The following is a 17,139-nucleotide window of genomic DNA, read 5'->3' on the forward strand; positions in this document are numbered from 1 at the left end:
TGACCCACTGTTGAAAATTCTGTTCATTGATTTCATGTTAATTTTTAATAGCACTCAAATCCAAAAAACACCTGCTTTTTCTTCAAACTTAAACTGATGAACATATATATGGTACATTTTTTTATTATCATCCAATGTCCATCAATCCATCTCTCATTAAAATTTCAATTTTCACTCCATCAAAACTCCATTTTATTTAAATCTATTAAATTTATTTTCATCGGAGCTAATAGTTATGAACTGGTTGCTGGTAAGTGTTTAAAAAAGTTATCAGAACCTAAAAAATATACTTCCGCCGAAAAACGTCAGTAGATAACCTGAAGACTGTTTTCATATTTCCAATGGAATATCTGCCATTTTAACCAGAGCATCTTGTATTCAACGTGGTACTATCAGAGTTGGACCTACCAGAGGTTCATTTGGCACAAAGAACCAGACCCAACGAAGGGAAGAATAATATCTTGGTATTAATTTGTAAATACGTATTCCCATTCCTTTTCAGTGAGTGACAGGGCACTAGATCCCGCTAGATTCGGCGCTGGGTACTGTACTATATACTTATTATGCCTTACGAAAATGAAAACATCTTAAAATAGCGCTTTTATGTTCAAGTGTATTATTATTTCATATTGGCATTCAACATTGAGCGAATTATTATAGCAAAGTAAATAATATATAATGATATTTGTTGGGATTGTCAGTATGAAATATTGTTTGAATATAAATAAATACATGTATTATCTATTATATATTGTACATTGATTTGATAAGGTAGCTTATTATTGTTTCTAGTAATAGCTGTTATTGTAAATATTTTTTATATATACTGTTCATCGTGCCTAATTATTATTACATGTGTTTAATTAAAATAGGTACATAATTATTTTTCTCGCAATTCTATATTACAATAGTGTGAGAGAGTGCTTTTGTCCTTTTCAAAATATACGCATACATACATACCTATCAAGTGTTAACTCTTTCAGGAGCTCAATCACAGATGGCTATCGACATGCTAAAAAACGTGCTAAGTATTTGAGCGATCACCACGAACAATCATGAACACGCTGAAGTTAAAGCGGTCGCGTTGCAAAACGCCATAGATAAGTTCCTGTGCGAGATTCAACCAATCCTCTTGAACTGACCGAAGTTGAATTTCGTTTTGCAACGCGACCGCTTTAACTTCAGCGTGTTCATGATTGTTCGTGGTGATCGCTCAAATACTTAGCACGTTTTTTAGCATGTCGATAGCCATCTGTGATTGAGCTCCAGATAACCCATCCACATTTTCTATTAATTTTAACATACTTTACATCTAAATACCTAATAATATATGGAGTTATATCAATTGTTACTTTGCTATTTTTCTCTTAAAATGTTAACCTTTTGTCTTTCATAATTCACAATTGTTTCTATGGATGAAACGATTCTGTAATAGTAGATGAAAATGTGTTTTGATCTCGTGAAAATCAGCAGATAAATTTGATTAATCGGTATATTATTTTGGGCTTTTCATCCCATTTATCTAATATTCATTTTTCAATACTGAAATATCATAATATTAATTAATTTTATCAAGGAATAGGGGGTTTTTCGGCTCACTGTAAAAATTGAGTATTTTGTGAGAGCTTACAGTGCATAAAATGCGTATTTTATAACTTTATGCATAAATCATTTTTGGTTTTACTATTTCATTTTAAACAACCGTATAAAATTACTGTTTCTATTTTTTTATCAGCTTTTTATGCAAAAATGTTTAAAATACAGCACCTCTCTGTTTAAGTTGAATATTTTATGTATCATAAGACTGTTACCCCCTCTCCAAGCTTGTGGTTGGATATTTGAGTACATGAAGTGTGTATGTATGACTGGTAATAGAAAACATTAACCGTTTTAACCTCAACTTATATTTCCATGTGTAATCATTGTGAACATTCATTTATACCATAGATTAAATGTTGTGGTACATGTTAAGACGGACATAGCAATGTGGATGAGAGATCGTTTGAATAGAAACATATTGTGACAAGCAAATAAATATTGAATGGGAAATTGTGGTATTTTATTTCAAATTCCTTTTTCAAATCATGAAAAAAGAAACTCAACTTGGCTGAAATAATCATGGATAACGCTGAATTGATGAAATATTCAGAGCTTATAGTCCATAATGGAACCAAAATCAAAAGGTAACAATGAAATTAAATTGTTTTTTTCATTTTTTTTTTGTAAAAAGCCATTTTAAAAAGTAAAATAAAAATGTTTGCTTGAACACAGGTATGTAAATTGGCAGGTAGAGTGCTACATGATAAAAAAAAATACTCCAAAAAATCACCAAAAATAACTAACGTCTCAGCAGATACAGAATATTAAATACTGCACAACCACATTTTTTGGATTTTTAATAATAATTTATGTATAACTTACTTAAAAAGCTGTTCAATTCATTTCAATACTCAAACTGGTGATTATGTAAACATAACATAATTGATCTATTATATTAAGAAAATTACTAGTAATTCTTTAATTATACCTCAAAAGTCATGCGCATATCTAAAGGTCTTCACATGTGTATATATATTTTTGTTTTATGGCTCCGATACTGAATACCTACAATCATGAAAATGTTTATGAGCTACCTACACCGCTATAAACTTTCTGAGATCAAAAGCTGTTCATGTGATGATGAACCCCCTCAAGATTTTCAAACCACTTGTTGATGTTTTCACTTGTTGATGATTTCCCCCGTTTCAGTTTCGGGAGACAACCAGGAGGCGCGATCCACAAGTGTGATGAGGATCTAAGGCACGTTCATTCCGTGATAAGTCATAATGACTTATCACAAGAGGTAATATCTTTCATGTTAGAATGGTGCAGGTAATAATGACAATAAATTATAACATGACACAAAATGCTGTGATCTCTTCCAAGTAAAACGGAGGGCCTACTAACTGATGTATATCAATAATCCGGCTACTTTTGAATGAGATTTTTTGTGTTTTTCTCTTCATTTAGCGAATGCGGAGAAATTCCTATAAAAGGTCCATAGCCAAAATACCCAACTTTAAGTACTCAAATAAAGAAGTCAGGAAACAAAATCCACTTATGAAATACAAACCTCGTATTATAAGGAAGGTCAATAATACTACAACTCTCATATTTAAAAAAAACTAAAATATTCTGCTTGTATGCAACATATGCCCGATGCACAGCTTCAATTTTCATATGAATACAGTAGTCGTTATGAATCATCAATAATATGGAAATTATGTTCAATCATTTACCGTTTTATTTAATTTGCAGATTAATACATGGTTTATGTCAAATAATAATCATAAATTTTGTCTAATACAGCTCCTTATTTGTCTTCCTTGAATCCTGCTGAAGCAACGAGGCTTGCCGTAGTCCTACAGCCAGTAAAGCAACTCCTAATCCACTTGTGTGTGTTGAGCAATTGTAATATCCCAAAGACCTGAAGGTAAATTAATGAAAATAACTAAATAAATATTGTTTGATAATATATTAATTAACGGATATTCTACAAATCTCAGAAGAAAACATCATGAAAAAGTTTGTAACAAATAAATATTAGGCTTTTTTCAATTTGATCATTTCACCACTTAAACGTTGATTTGTTTACTTCATTACTAACATTATTAATAATAAAATGTAACATAAAGTTTAATAAAACAGGCAAGCTATATAAAATGATTCACCTAGAAGATCGCTTAGTTTGCTTGGAATATCCACTATCCATCGAGTCTCTTAGGTATTTTCTTGACTTTGATAGTGAAATTCTCCGCAAATGGTAGTGTAAACCATTTCCTGATTGTGAAGATTCCTTTCCCCAACATCCTGGGAATCTTTGCCAATCTAGAACTAGTTGCAGCCAACCATTTTGTAAGAATTCTCCATAGCCACTCAAAGTACACACCAAAACTGAAAAACAAGGTGATTCTGAGTAAATCCGGTCAATACATGTTCTATTTCTATTTTTGGTTAATAGGAATTTTCTTTAATCTTCTGCTATTACATTCATGTAGAGATAAATTAACATTATCATCGGCCTAACTTACGACTTGCCCCTTTCATTAAATTGGTTGGACATGATCAATCGCCGAATTGATTACAAAACTTTTTGAAAGACTCAAAAATCTTTTTGGAAGTTACCAGATCTGTATATCCGGCAAAACCTATAACAGGACCACGTAGTATCATAGCAAGAAACTCCATTCGGTATTCATGGAGAGGGGGATCGGTCTGACTTGTAAAACTCTTCTTCCTCTTTGTTTAGATCTGTTGATCTATTTTGGCTGAAAGCCGTTACTCTCGGGACATTGGAATCCAACTGTCCCTCTTTCTTGTAGTTGGCTTACCAGAAAGACGATGACCAGGTGGAATTTCCTTAGCTGAAATGTAAGGGATTCTGGAGTTATCCATTCTGTTTGGTCTCTCCAAAATCTTATTCTTGCTCTGCTCCATTCCATCGCACAATATCTTCAGTGCCACGGGTTCGTTTTATTTCTTTATTGCGGATTTGGTCTCGGAGCGTTCTCCCCGTGATTGCCCTTAAAGTTTTTCTTTCGGATGTTCTAAGCAGATTCTTTGTCCTGGTTGTGTCAGCTCTTGTTTCCACCCCATATATTATGTTTGGCGATGTCTTATACATTTATATCTGTACTTGGCTTTCTATATACATATATGTTTATAGCTCCAAATAATATTACAAAGACATCAAGGTGTAGCGGAAGCTTATCGGTCTGCTTAACTTCGAAGTACAGAGATCACAGTTGCTTGAGATCTCTATACCTAGGTATTTGAATGACCTAACCTGTTCCGCTAGTTTGTCATTTATAACTAGTTTATCGTTATCTTTGCTTGTATTTTTTTGAGTATTTATAGTTTTTTTACTTATTAAAATTATTACGTATTTACTTATATCATTTATCTCAAAACTTCTGTTTTTATGGATAATACATGTTGTTTCAGGGCCAGACTGCAAAACTTCAGGATAACATTCCTCACGATAATCTTATTTTAAAATCCTAATGATTTAAAAAAAAAAAAAAAAAATTCAGTTTTTTTTTTTTATTCTTATAATCTGAAAACGGAGTAAATCCTTAATTTCTTGGACTAGCATCCCTTACACAAACCTCTACCCCTCCCCTACCCAGCCACATCCCTTGTCTACGTCCGATGTGTGTCGCTTCGTTGGTCAAGTGCGTTTTTCATCTCAATTTTTTTGCAGGGAGGCGTAGGGATTTAATGAAGTAATGCTTGTCCGAAAAATTAAAGATTTACTACATTTTCAAACCATAAAAAAAAAAAATTATAAAAAAAATAGGTTTACCATGAGCTGGCACTGAAACATTGCGTATACTTTAAAATGTTAATATTCTATAAAATTGTATTTTTTTTATTTTTATAAATCAGATATTAATATTATACCATTGACATATGAATGAAGAGTAAAATATTGTAAGAAGTAGTGACTCGAAAGCTTACCAATATTTACTAAATGGCCCTAAAAATGAAATATTTGGGTAAATCATAAGAACGCAAATATTTCTTTTTTTCTAAAAAAAATATTACTTGCATTTAATTTCGACCCATTTATTGGTTTTCACTGAATTTTGGGGAAAGCTAAAATAATAATATAATAACTCGCATGTATTCTATTTTAAAAACGTATTCCTATCAGTGCAGCCCTGTAAGTAAGAAGAGCTTCGCAATTGCCCCGCTAGGTGTAGTTTGACGTTTACAAAAAAACAATATTTATATTTGAAAATTAATTGTTTTAAGCTTTGTTAATCACTCATGAACAAATATTTACCAATGAAAATTTACACAATCCTTTTTACAATGTTTATCCGAAAGGTTTTTACACGCTTTCATGACACAAGCAGGCATTTCAGTTTTGATTCTAAGCATCTCGCCTGACGCTGCGGTCTAAAAACGAATAAACACCCGTTGGTCATGACTGAGCGTTTGGGCATGAGTTAAGTGTCATAATTTTTTAGGGCTCGGGGCATGTCTATGCGTATTAATATTTCAATGTATTATACACATACTTTTGCCTGTAAAGTCCTTTTCTTTTCTTTTTCCACATTTTTTAATCCTTGAATATTTTTATTTGTAAGTTTGAACTTACTTTTTTTTTTTTTTATAACATACGCTTGAACACCCAATGTCAATTATTTTATTTCCTAGTACCCTCATGCATATTTATAATGTTAATAAAGTAATGATGACATGGCAATATTATTATTAACTAATAGTGTCTTACTTTGTTCAAGAAATAAATCCCTTTTTGGCGTTGGATACCTTTGAAAATGCATTTTCTTCACCTCATCCATTACCTTACAGCAGTATTTTTCCACTGGAATATTTGCTTCACAACCCAGAGCCTGAGAAATCAGCTTGTATAATATTCTGAAACAATGTAAAGTATATTATTGGGCCTTTTGGGCACCGACATTGACATAATATGCAAAAATAAAATAACCAACGATTTCTTATTAGTTTACAAACTTAATTTCAATTTCAAATCCATATATTTCAACCGAGATACAGGAATTATCAGGGAATGTGGAAGTTTAGGCGTTTACAGGGATAGTTTAAAGTAGAGTGTTATAACTTATAACACAGTAAGTTTACCATTCACCATTCTGACTAACTTTCCACATCTCTACAAATTTCCTAAGCTGTTACACAGTCACTATTTTTCTTCGTCTGTATTCAGGTTTTTTTTATTTTTCAATTATCCAAAAAAATAAACACAAATATTTACAAAGTTTACAAAATATACATATTTAAAAAAATTACATTAAAAAAAGTATATTTGTAGATGTAGCCACTCCACTAATAAAATTGGCACATTCAGAGGAGTATCAGAGTATGTATTCTTTATTTTATACGTAAGAGTACTTTCACATCAATTACAATTATTATAGTTGAGAGTTGGGATCGCAACAATAACCGTGAAAAGTGGTTGACATCAATCTGTCAAAGTGCTCCTTAGTTTTTGGTGTTTTATTAATGTTATAAGTGTTCCTTAAGTTTTAAAAATTGTGATAATCTTTCCTTTTGGTGCATCAGTATCCTTTGCATATATATTTTTATACTTATTTGGTTTTTTTTATAAATTCACAATATAAATTTTGACTTTAATTTAAAATTTATTTTTCTTTTCGTACTAATTAAACATTATTTAAATCTTCTAACTTTGGATAGAAATGAAAAACCACAAGATCCCCCTGATGGAATCCAAATTTCAAATGATCCATTTTTAAATGATTTGGATGTCAGGATTAAATCCCCGATTCTAAAATCCAAACCGAGAAACAAACATCCAATCATAGAATTAAGAATAGTCCAAAAACCGCATACCTACGCACATCAAACAGAAGGCGACTAAACTACTCATAAGTGAGTAGGTTTACGTTTTGACCCATTAGTTTATTTGTAAACGTCGCTCAGTACGCACCTCCTGATTTGAATTCAACTATGCCGTGTTGTGTCCTTTTAAAGTGTAGAAATACTGCTAGGATCTTAAAGAAACATGATAGGATCACATCATATGTACTTTACAAATGAATGTGTAAGTAGCAAATTAATAACTTAAAAATTGTTTTATTTTTCCATCTGTCAGATTGTCGAAGAAACAAAATGAACATTTCGTTAGTGTTGCCAGGGTAGTAAAATTTTTTACCCAACTTTGCTCATCTAATGAGAGAACTAATGAAAATTAGACCTCGGATTAAACAACTCGGTGGTGGACATTTGACCGACATTACCTTTAAAACATCAAATATTATTTATCATGATATAAAAATGTCCGTTTTATGTAAAATAAAATTTGTTTTATATTTTAAGTTTAAAGTTCATTAATTCAATTACTCTTATTGAATGACCCTTTACTTATCTACTCTGTTGTGTCAATCAATATTTCCGCGTGCACGATACAACTTTAGAGAAATTAACAGATTGCTTTTTTTACCTTACATTTGTGTTATAATTATATTTTTCCCATCGTGCAACATTACGCGGCGACATCACGAATGCGCGCGGCGAAAGTGGGGCGTAGTAGGGAGATTATTGGACACAGTCCGGTGTATTCAAATATGATTCTACGCCCCTTCTAGACTATTCTTAATTCTATGCGTCCAATGATAAAAACAAAAAACGGTTTCCTAGAGAAAAATTTTCCCTCAAAGTCGGCAAACTTAAATTCTGAACATACTTGGAGAAAAATAATCGTAAATTCACCTCCACCTGAATCCTCCATCGGAAGAATTTTACATACAACAAACGTTACTGAAAGAGATTGTGCACCGTTTCTGCCGTTTCTGGTTTATGTTCAAAAGATTTTTTTGGAAAATTCTGCCGTCACCAGAAACTGCATAGAGGTTGTAAAATAGCTTCATGCAAATGGTGACAGATGTCACCAGAGGGGACATAAAAAATTTCTTTCTTTTTAAAGAAGAATTGTTAGCAGGATCAAAAAACATTATTATGATTTTCTAAACTGGGAGGCGATATTTTTATATAGGTATTATACGATAGGTATGCGTATACTTAATATTCTATATATATTTATAAATTAATTGATTGTACCTGTGTGTAAGACTATATCCCCAAGATTCACCTTTTGTCAGTAAGTGTTTACATTCAGAACTCATTTCACAATCTTTGTACTTTTGTATTGACTTATTGTTGGCCATTGCTTGGTCAATTAACTCTGTCAAACACATATCTGAAATAGTAAAATTATCTCATATATTAAATGAGACCTCCTAAATAGGTATGTATTTATACTCCCTTACAAAAATGTATATCTGTTATATTGTTGACAGCTGACGTTATAATTTACTTAAAATCCCACATCAGGCATAATAGCAAACATTACTACGATACTTATATATACGTGGGTAATTAAATACATTTTTTTGAGTAATTTCGATATAAAATTGTAATTTTATCAAAAGACATCGTGAACTAATTTAATAAAGTATAAATAAATTAATATTACAACAGAGATGGATAATATTTTAGAAAAGAGATAAGGAAGTCTAAAACCGGTCAATGACAAGTCATAAGCTCTGCAAATTTCTAGACTTCCATATTCTCTACTCTAAAATGTTCTCAGTTTACCTAGGGAGTGAAACCCGGTCTTTTTTTAAAAAATCAGACAAACTCAAAATATTGTTACTCACTGTTAATTATATATTTTATTGATTCATATATGAATATACCTACCTATATAACGTGATAGTAAAGTTTATTACTGTTTCTCCGTATGTTACCTTTGAAAATGAAACAAATTATTTCAACTCACCTGATTCATTTTCATTCGGTGAATTGTGAAAGTTGTCATAAAACTGATAGTCTTCTTCATCATCTGAACAAATCAAAGTTTTATTAAAATAACTCCCAATATTCCGCCAACTTTCTGGATCTAACAGCTTCTTGCCCACTACAATAAAATAAACATTCTTCAACCAATTTCCTATCTTACAGTTCGAAATTTAGAATATTAAAAAATAATTAACGAATAGGCTCGCTGTTTATTGTTTTTTTTTTGTTAATTATTAACATTAAAATAAATGAAGTACGGGTGTTAAACAATGGACAACATGGTGAATGTTACACAGTGTGTACAATGTGAACAATCGACCATCCCATAGCCGATTATGAATGGTATGAATGTCAAGCCTACCACACCTTTTACCTCTCAAAAAATCTGTCTCCATCTTGTTGTAAATCTATTGTTGTAAAAATCGTGGTGATTCACCACGTGATGCAAGATGGTGTCGATGCACACGGGATGAGAAGCACGAAGATCATGGGAGCAATTGGGGCACAGGGCGACGGTCTGGTTATCATAGTAGATACCCTTGAAGTGAAAGAAGATGACTGGAAACCTGATACTCTGGCTGACCCCTTTCCTGTACACGTCGTAAGAAAAACTGAATCATATTCAGGTTAAAACAACGGTTTGAAGACATTTACAATGGATGGCAGGTGATGAGGCAGCCGAAAAAGGAGGCGCAGCAACCGATGTAGACGATGTTCAGATAGACCGGAATTGAACAGCCGCCTAGGCCGGATTCGGCAACTTCGCGGTAACACTGAACTGACTGGTCGCGACTCCTGGCTCAAGCAGCGGATTCCACAGTGTATTCCCTTTCACTATCGTTATCAGACATGTTGTCAAGAAATGCAATCGAACGAGACTAAATAAAATATTATTTGCCACCGATATATTTCGCAATACGGGAACTAATAAGAATATGTTCCCAAGGAACCGCTTCCAGATCTTGCGGTTTGGGAAGAATTGCATTTTGCATTTTTTCCCCGACGGACTTATCAGTAATTGCGAAAACAATCAGATATCAAAAACCGGGGGGGTGCTCCCCTTCAATCTATCGTGAAGCTAATATATCTTGAAGCTAATTAATATTGCAGCTAATATATCTTGAAGTTAATCTATCTTGGAGCTAATCTATCTTGAAGAGAACATTTTTTAAGCTAATCTATCTTAAAACTAATCTGTCTTCAAGCTAAGCAATATCGAAGCCAATCGGTCTTGAAGCTAATCGATATTGATGCTAAGCTATCTTGAAACTTATCTATCTCGAAGCTAATATATATTGAAGCCAATCTATATTGAAGCCAATCTATCTTGAAACTAATCTGTCTTGAAGCAAATTTATGTGCCAATTTAATTATAAAAAATATATGCACAAATTGGGTTTTCAATTGTATGGACTTACCTCTCCCAATTTTGCTACGAAAATGTTTACTGCGGGCAATTTGTAGTAAATAATCTGCTAAAGACCAAATTATTTTTAATTCAGTACCATCCTTTTTCATGGACGCCAACTGTCCTGAAAATTAAAATAAATGTCGTGACGGAATAATTTTGATATCAGATTTTGACTTAAAAAATAAATATTTATTCACTTTAGCCATACCTGCTTTTGACTATTTTATCATTATTATTGATTCAAGGGTTAGCATGTAATATAATAAGCCATGTATTTTTTTTAAACATTCAGAAAATATAAAATAATCGCATAATCACTGGCACCTGAATAATTTTACCATTTTTGTAACAAAATCATTTTAATCATTTAAGGTACTTTTCGATTGATGTAGATCATCGGCATATAACCTTTCCAACGCTCATAGGGTGACCACGGCTTGAAAATATTTTTTTAAATATTTTTTTAAATATTTTTTATTTTAACATTATTTACTTGAAATTTTGATTTGAACATAGGCACCAGGATAATAAAGCGACTTTGTAATAGATGTCTGATATTGAGTCTGAGAGATGCGTTTAATATAAAAACGTAGACAGTATAAAACATAGATTTAGTACAAGGATATTTAAACAAAATATTTCAATTTATACATTTTACTATAGACATATCATAAGAATTAAAAAGTACCAAACATATAATACGAGTATAGTGAATTAAGAGGAAAATATAAAATAGTAAGAAATAGTGAAGTGAAAATAATATTTTTTTAAAAAAGGATTCACTGACATGAAATATTAATTTAAAAGGGTGTTTTTACACTAGAATATTTCATGGTCCCTGGACTTGTGCCTGAAGCGTAAGACTGATCATCTTGCCTTCATGTAACAGAAATGATCAAGATGCGCTGCGTTTGGTGTACCCTATGCACCATTAGGTGCGGAAAGGTAATGATGATGATAAAATGTAAAAATTGTTACATAATATTTTTATAATAGTGGTCATATTTTTATAATAGTGGTTAATAGTAAATATATATTTTTTTACCAATGAAGGCCGTACCATGCGTATACTTTTTTTTAATGACTCAAGTTTACGAATTATACAAGACGTGATATTTTATATAGAAGTCGTATTTTTTATGAAAAAATTAATTGTGTTTTTTTTATGAATTAAAGAAAATAGTTTTATAAACAATAATAACTATTTTTTTTAACGTAAAGGTCTTTTGCTTAATGTAGAGCAACGTTTCAGAGGGATTTTTAGCATTGTATTTTAAGAATTCAAAAAAGATTTACCTTGTGCTATAGCGACGCCAAAGTACCCATCGATGTCCATATTATCATAGTTGTCGGTCATGTACACTAAAGCCCTTTCTAGGGCTGCCAGGAGGGATGTATCTGCGGGGCCCAGGTCCACCCTGGCAATTCCCATCCCCGGTCCCCCCGCCCCCGACTCCGCACAACACATCCCGCAAACCAGAGTGCAGAAACTAAAAACAACACAGTATATTTTCTGTAATAAATCCACCTTTTTATTTTAGATATATTTAAAAAAAACAGTTATTATATAATCAACAAAATAAGCTTTATCCCTTCACTGTCCAATTTTTAAAAATTCTAACTCATCATCATTCCCCTTCCGCACCTAACAGCGCATAGGGCAATGCATTGGTACACCAATCGCGGCGTACCTTGATCATTTTTTGCTACATGAAAGTTAGATGATCAGTCTTACGTTTCAAGTAGCAGTGTAGGGACAATGAAATATTCTAATGTGAAAACAATCCAATAACAAAAAATCTCCCCTGTTCGTACCATTTATATGCCGATGATTTGCAATTGTATATTCATTTCATAGAATAGAAGAAACGTTCACATTCTATCACTTCTTCACAATATTTTAAATAATCCCACTTCGCCTGTTTATCTGAGAGAGCTCTTCCAACCTCTATCACAACTCGGCCTATCTCTTAGTTATAGTGACGAGAGAACCCTTTTAATACCCTTTCATTGCTTTAATTTTCTTGCCTCTTCTTTCGCAGTAGTAGCTGCTCGACTGTGGAATAATCTACCCACTAATGCCCTTCTTTATTTACATTTAAGTCAAGATTGAAATGTCACTATCTTTATATCTAAGTTGTTCATTTATCCTTCTTCTTTCCTTCCCATCCCCTCTCCACTCTTCGTATAGTGTTAATTTTTTATGTATTTTTATTTTTCTCAATCTTTAAGATTCAATATGTCCATGAGCTTGTAATTTTCTCAAAATGAACGGTTTGGGTAGGGGGGAAGAAATTGCCTTAAGGCAATATGCCCGCCCTTATATGTATAGAAAATGTTTATGTATATAAAGTGTTAACTAAATAAATAAAACACCGTTTTAAATCAATATTTCATATTAACCATGTCGGGAATCGAATCCGAGACCTTTCGCATAGTAGACAAACGCGAACTGACCATTACTTTACGAGGTCGATAAAATTCGAACTTTAAAATATGTATTAATGAATGCTTTTTTTATGTAGATACTAGAAAAACTATTTTTTTTTCTTTTTTTTAAACATTTTAGAAATATAGACAATATCGAGGCTTTACTGACATAATGCATTAAGTCGTTAAAACAAGTTCCGAGACAATCGCATTTAAAGCTTTTTTATTCTTTCAACCTATTATTTTTCCCACAATTTTCTTTCTTTTTTTTAAGCTTTGAAAGAGTAATCTTTATTCTAGGCTTAGCATAAAATTTGAAATCAACATCTTGGCACCTATATTTAAAAATATTTGAAATATATCAAAATTGTTGACTTAATGCATTCTGTCAGTAGCCTCGATATACTAGATTAGGAATAAAAGGAAAATAAGAAATACCTTTTTTATCTAATAATGAAAGTTGCGGAAACAATTGAACGTAGTTATACAGAAAGCAGCCAGCCATAGAAAAGTGAAACTGAGATAATAGCCATTTTGTGAAAAGAGTGAATTATAAAATCTACACAATAGTTTGAATGTTTTTAACTTTAACAAACGATAAACAATGAATACATAAGTTTTTTTATATATTACAAACAAGAATTTTATTATGTATTTGACCAGTTTAAAAAAAAATTAAAGTACCATACGATTTTTCTAGTTTTGTGGGTGTTTCCTCCAAATTGAGAAATGCCGTTTTTGTGATCGACACCTTTTTCCGGAGGTGATTAATACAGTTTTTTTATATGAAAGCGGTCTGGCTGTTTTTAGCAGAACATAGAATCTACCTTACTGCACCCAATAACATCAATATCTCATTTTTTTCGAAATTATGGACTGGCTGCTTTCTGCATAACTACGTTCAAGTATACCTTCAAATCTTTTTTAAAATACAAAGCAATCACCATACATTAGCTAAATTACACCTCTGACATACACGAGCAACTGGCTTTTTGTTTCAAATTTTATTGAACAATTTTACCCTGGTGGCGATTATTAAAATAAATTATAAAGGCTAGTTTGTATACAATATAAAAGACTAGTTTTCGAGTGATAAAAATGTTTAAAATCACGTATATGGTACAACTGCTCTGATTATCGGCAGGTAAGTAGCAGATCGTCTGCATTGGGAAGTGTAGGATTAAAATCTCTAATTACACTGTGTCACACCGAATGCTACAGTTTGTAATGTGGCTACTTAAACCAGCCAATGACAGGACATAAGCCTTATAAATATCTTAACTTCCGTTTCCCCTTCTCTGAAATGTTTCGTCGTTAAACTAAGGGGTGAAATCTAGTCCTACTTACACACAAAAAAGTTTACAAACTCAGAATATTGTTGATTAAATCAACTTATTCAATAAGAAGTATAAAAATTTAAAAATATTTTCAGGCGTTGCCTATTATGCAGGTGAAATAATTCAGTCAGATGAATCTTAACCGCATCAATAAAGGGTTCAGCTCTTTCATTTTACAAAAATCAACAGTCGGAAGAAATATGGATGAAAAAAATTAAGGCTGAATACTGAATGTTGCACAGAGCGTAAAGTGGTCAGGTTAACCAGTCAATAACAGTTCATAAGCCCCATAAATGCCTGGACTTGCGTATCCCTTCTCTAAAATGTTTTCCATCTCTGTTTGTTATAAATTATGTGAATAAAAAATATAGCATTTTTTTACAAGTCCGTCTCATTGTTTTCTTTTAGTTTAAAAAAAAATAGTTAAAAAAATAAAATAGTTTTAACGAACTGTTTCATCTAGTCATTACATAAAATAAAATAAGTTATGAACATCAAAATGAACTTTAAAATGGAAAACTTTTTTTTTGAAATAACAAAAATTATACGTACAGTCATGCATTGTGTATGCGTTTGTAGAGTTTACCCGAAAGTTACCGGGCCGGGTGGATTGGCGTGGCATGTGTAAAAAGGGCCTAATACGTCACGATTAGGGTTAATTTTGAACTTTGTTTGCGACCGTCTAAATATAAATTGAATATCGTCACAATAATCAAGGCCAAACATGTCGCGTTTTTGTAGGGACATTTTTTTAATAATTTATTTTTTAAAGTAATATATGAAAACATGTCTCCACAATATCCATATTGATTTTGAAAATTCAATTAAGTTTTCTAAATCTGTTTCATATATTTTTATCGGTATTCGTAATTTTTTATATTTCCTTATTCAAATTTCAGACTTAAATTAATTGCGTTTTATTGATGCCGCGTATAAACTTTTTTGTGTAAACGGTACCGGGATCGGAAGTGGGACAGTCTAACGCGTCAACCACTGCACTACGAAGCGGACAAAACTACATACATAGATTAATAAAATTTGATCACCTCCATAATATGAGAATGTTGCTCATTGTAAACGCGTCTATCGAGAAAAGGAACTTCCTTAAGACGATCTGTGACTTTATATGTGGCTAAAAATACTTAGCATTAGCACCGTAAAATTATAATTATTTTTAATTGCACCTACTAAATAGGCTTGCTAAATTTAATGAATATTTGAAGTTCGGTGATTCGGGAAATTAAATATATGTGTTGGGGTAGAAATTATAATTGTACGGGGTTCAACTTTTAAATGTTAGATATTTTTTTTGATTTATTCAGATAAAAAATATAAGTTTGTAATATTATAACTAAATACAAATTTTATGTAAATTCGATACATATATTTTCATTAACGTTTCCCATAACGTAAAAGATAAATCAATTCTTCCGTACACATTGGGGAGTGACGTCTCTTACAAGAATGTATTTATTTTATTTTTAATTAATAAATATTTTCAGTACAACATATAAATTACAAAATATACGGTGTTTTCAATCAGTGCTCCACAAAAATGAATTATGAATCATTGAGATATAATATATAGAAATAACACTCTATAAACAAATATGAGCTAAAAAGTCTTCCCCGAAGGAAAGGGAATGACCAGCGGAGGGAGCAAGTGTCGTCGCGTCATATCACGTCGATTTTGGCAAACAAAACAGGTAGTACAGTAAAAAGCACGGACTGTTTACATCGGTCTACTGTAAGTTCTATTCAGTATGTCGCTCCCTTCCGCATACGCGTCACCTTTGTTTCTCGTTTCACTATACGCCCAACTTACTCAGCAGGACAGAGACTGGAGATAACTCACGAATAATAAGTACCTTTAACATATTAACTAGCTATTTTTAACAAGTTTTGATTGAGATAAGAACATTACTTACCGGTGAAAGGTTGTACCATCGCTTTTCCAGATCGATTTTTGCAGTTTCTTGGCGTATATTTTATTGGCATTTTAGTAATTGCGGGGAGAAAAGTAGCCGGGGACTGCTCGCAACAGAATTAAGTCAGTTCTATCAAACATATGCCAATTGGCCTCTGGTTGAGAGGCCACATTTCGAACGCTCATGCTTTCTCTAGTTATATACCTCAATGTTATGAATATATCTTTTCACTTATGAAACAATGAAAACAAACGGTTTGTCGTCCCTACAAACTAATTTGATCATCTTAAAATATGTCGTAAAATACCTGCAAGTCAGCGGTTTGTAAAGCAATCGTCAGATAAACCCCTGTTTTCTTTGCTTCTTGTCAGTTGTATTTCAACGATCAGACGTGTGTTTTGATCACTCGCCGACCAGAATTTGTGACGTAGCGGGCGGTATAATTTCGAGGTTTCGGTGGGGATTTTTAAAATTTCAAAATTAAAAAATTCATAGTGGTGTTAATACGATATGTATCGTGCATAATAACATGTAAAAAAATTGTCTTGGATTGATAGTTCATTAACAAAAAAAATCATTAAAAAACACTGAACTTCCCATGGTAACATCATGGACTAGTGATCAGTAGATGCATGGCTCGAACCCCACACTACCACAATTTGTTTCCATTTTATTTTTTGAC

At 32.1% G+C, this 17,139-nt stretch overlaps 2 protein-coding genes across 4 annotated transcripts in view; one reads left to right on the plus strand and one right to left on the minus strand.

Annotated features, from left to right (window-relative positions):
- The first annotated feature begins 1,155 nt into the window (after positions 1 to 1,155).
- The window catches only part of LOC148283461 (L-xylulose reductase), a 31,036-nt gene continuing 15,052 nt past the window's right edge, over positions 1,156 to 17,139 (plus strand). Inside the window, exon 1 of one of the 3 annotated variants that reach the window (XM_088243814.1) lies at positions 1,156 to 1,198. The gene's annotated coding sequence lies outside the window, so the exon portion shown is untranslated. Of the gene's footprint in view, positions 1,199 to 6,930; positions 7,035 to 8,190; positions 8,560 to 17,139 lie in introns of those variants that run through there. The other 2 variants (XM_088243813.1, XM_088243816.1) reach the window with 2 other exon arrangements.
- Positions 3,264 to 15,634, minus strand: LOC148283462 (UPF0764 protein C16orf89). The gene is made up of 8 exons (XM_088243810.1): positions 15,576 to 15,634; positions 12,059 to 12,252; positions 10,770 to 10,883; positions 9,332 to 9,469; positions 8,611 to 8,749; positions 6,281 to 6,426; positions 3,711 to 3,933; positions 3,264 to 3,466 (listed from the first exon to the last, which is right to left on the minus strand). Exons 1-8 carry the CDS (start codon positions 15,599 to 15,601, stop codon positions 3,340 to 3,342), a joined length of 1,107 nt encoding a protein of 368 aa, XP_088099936.1. The 5' UTR covers positions 15,602 to 15,634; the 3' UTR covers positions 3,264 to 3,339.

The sequence above is a fragment of the Micrasema longulum genome, unplaced genomic scaffold (genome assembly GCF_059751315.1).
Source record: "Micrasema longulum isolate JH-2025_06_02 unplaced genomic scaffold, ASM5975131v1 h1tg000236l, whole genome shotgun sequence".
NCBI lineage: Eukaryota > Metazoa > Arthropoda > Insecta > Trichoptera > Brachycentridae > Micrasema > Micrasema longulum.

Bases quoted from the DNA above. Each gene is read 5' to 3' on its own strand.
- LOC148283462 (XM_088243810.1), bottom strand. From the start codon at position 15,601: ATGAGCAACATTCTCATATTATGGAG. The intron at 10,884-12,058 runs GTAAATCTTTTT...TTTAATTTTCAG, and splicing joins TGGCGTCGCTATAGCACAAG to GACAGTTGGCGTCCATGAAA. The intron at 8,750-9,331 runs GTGAGTTGAAAT...TTACTATTTCAG, and splicing joins ACCGAATGAAAATGAATCAG to ATATGTGTTTGACAGAGTTA.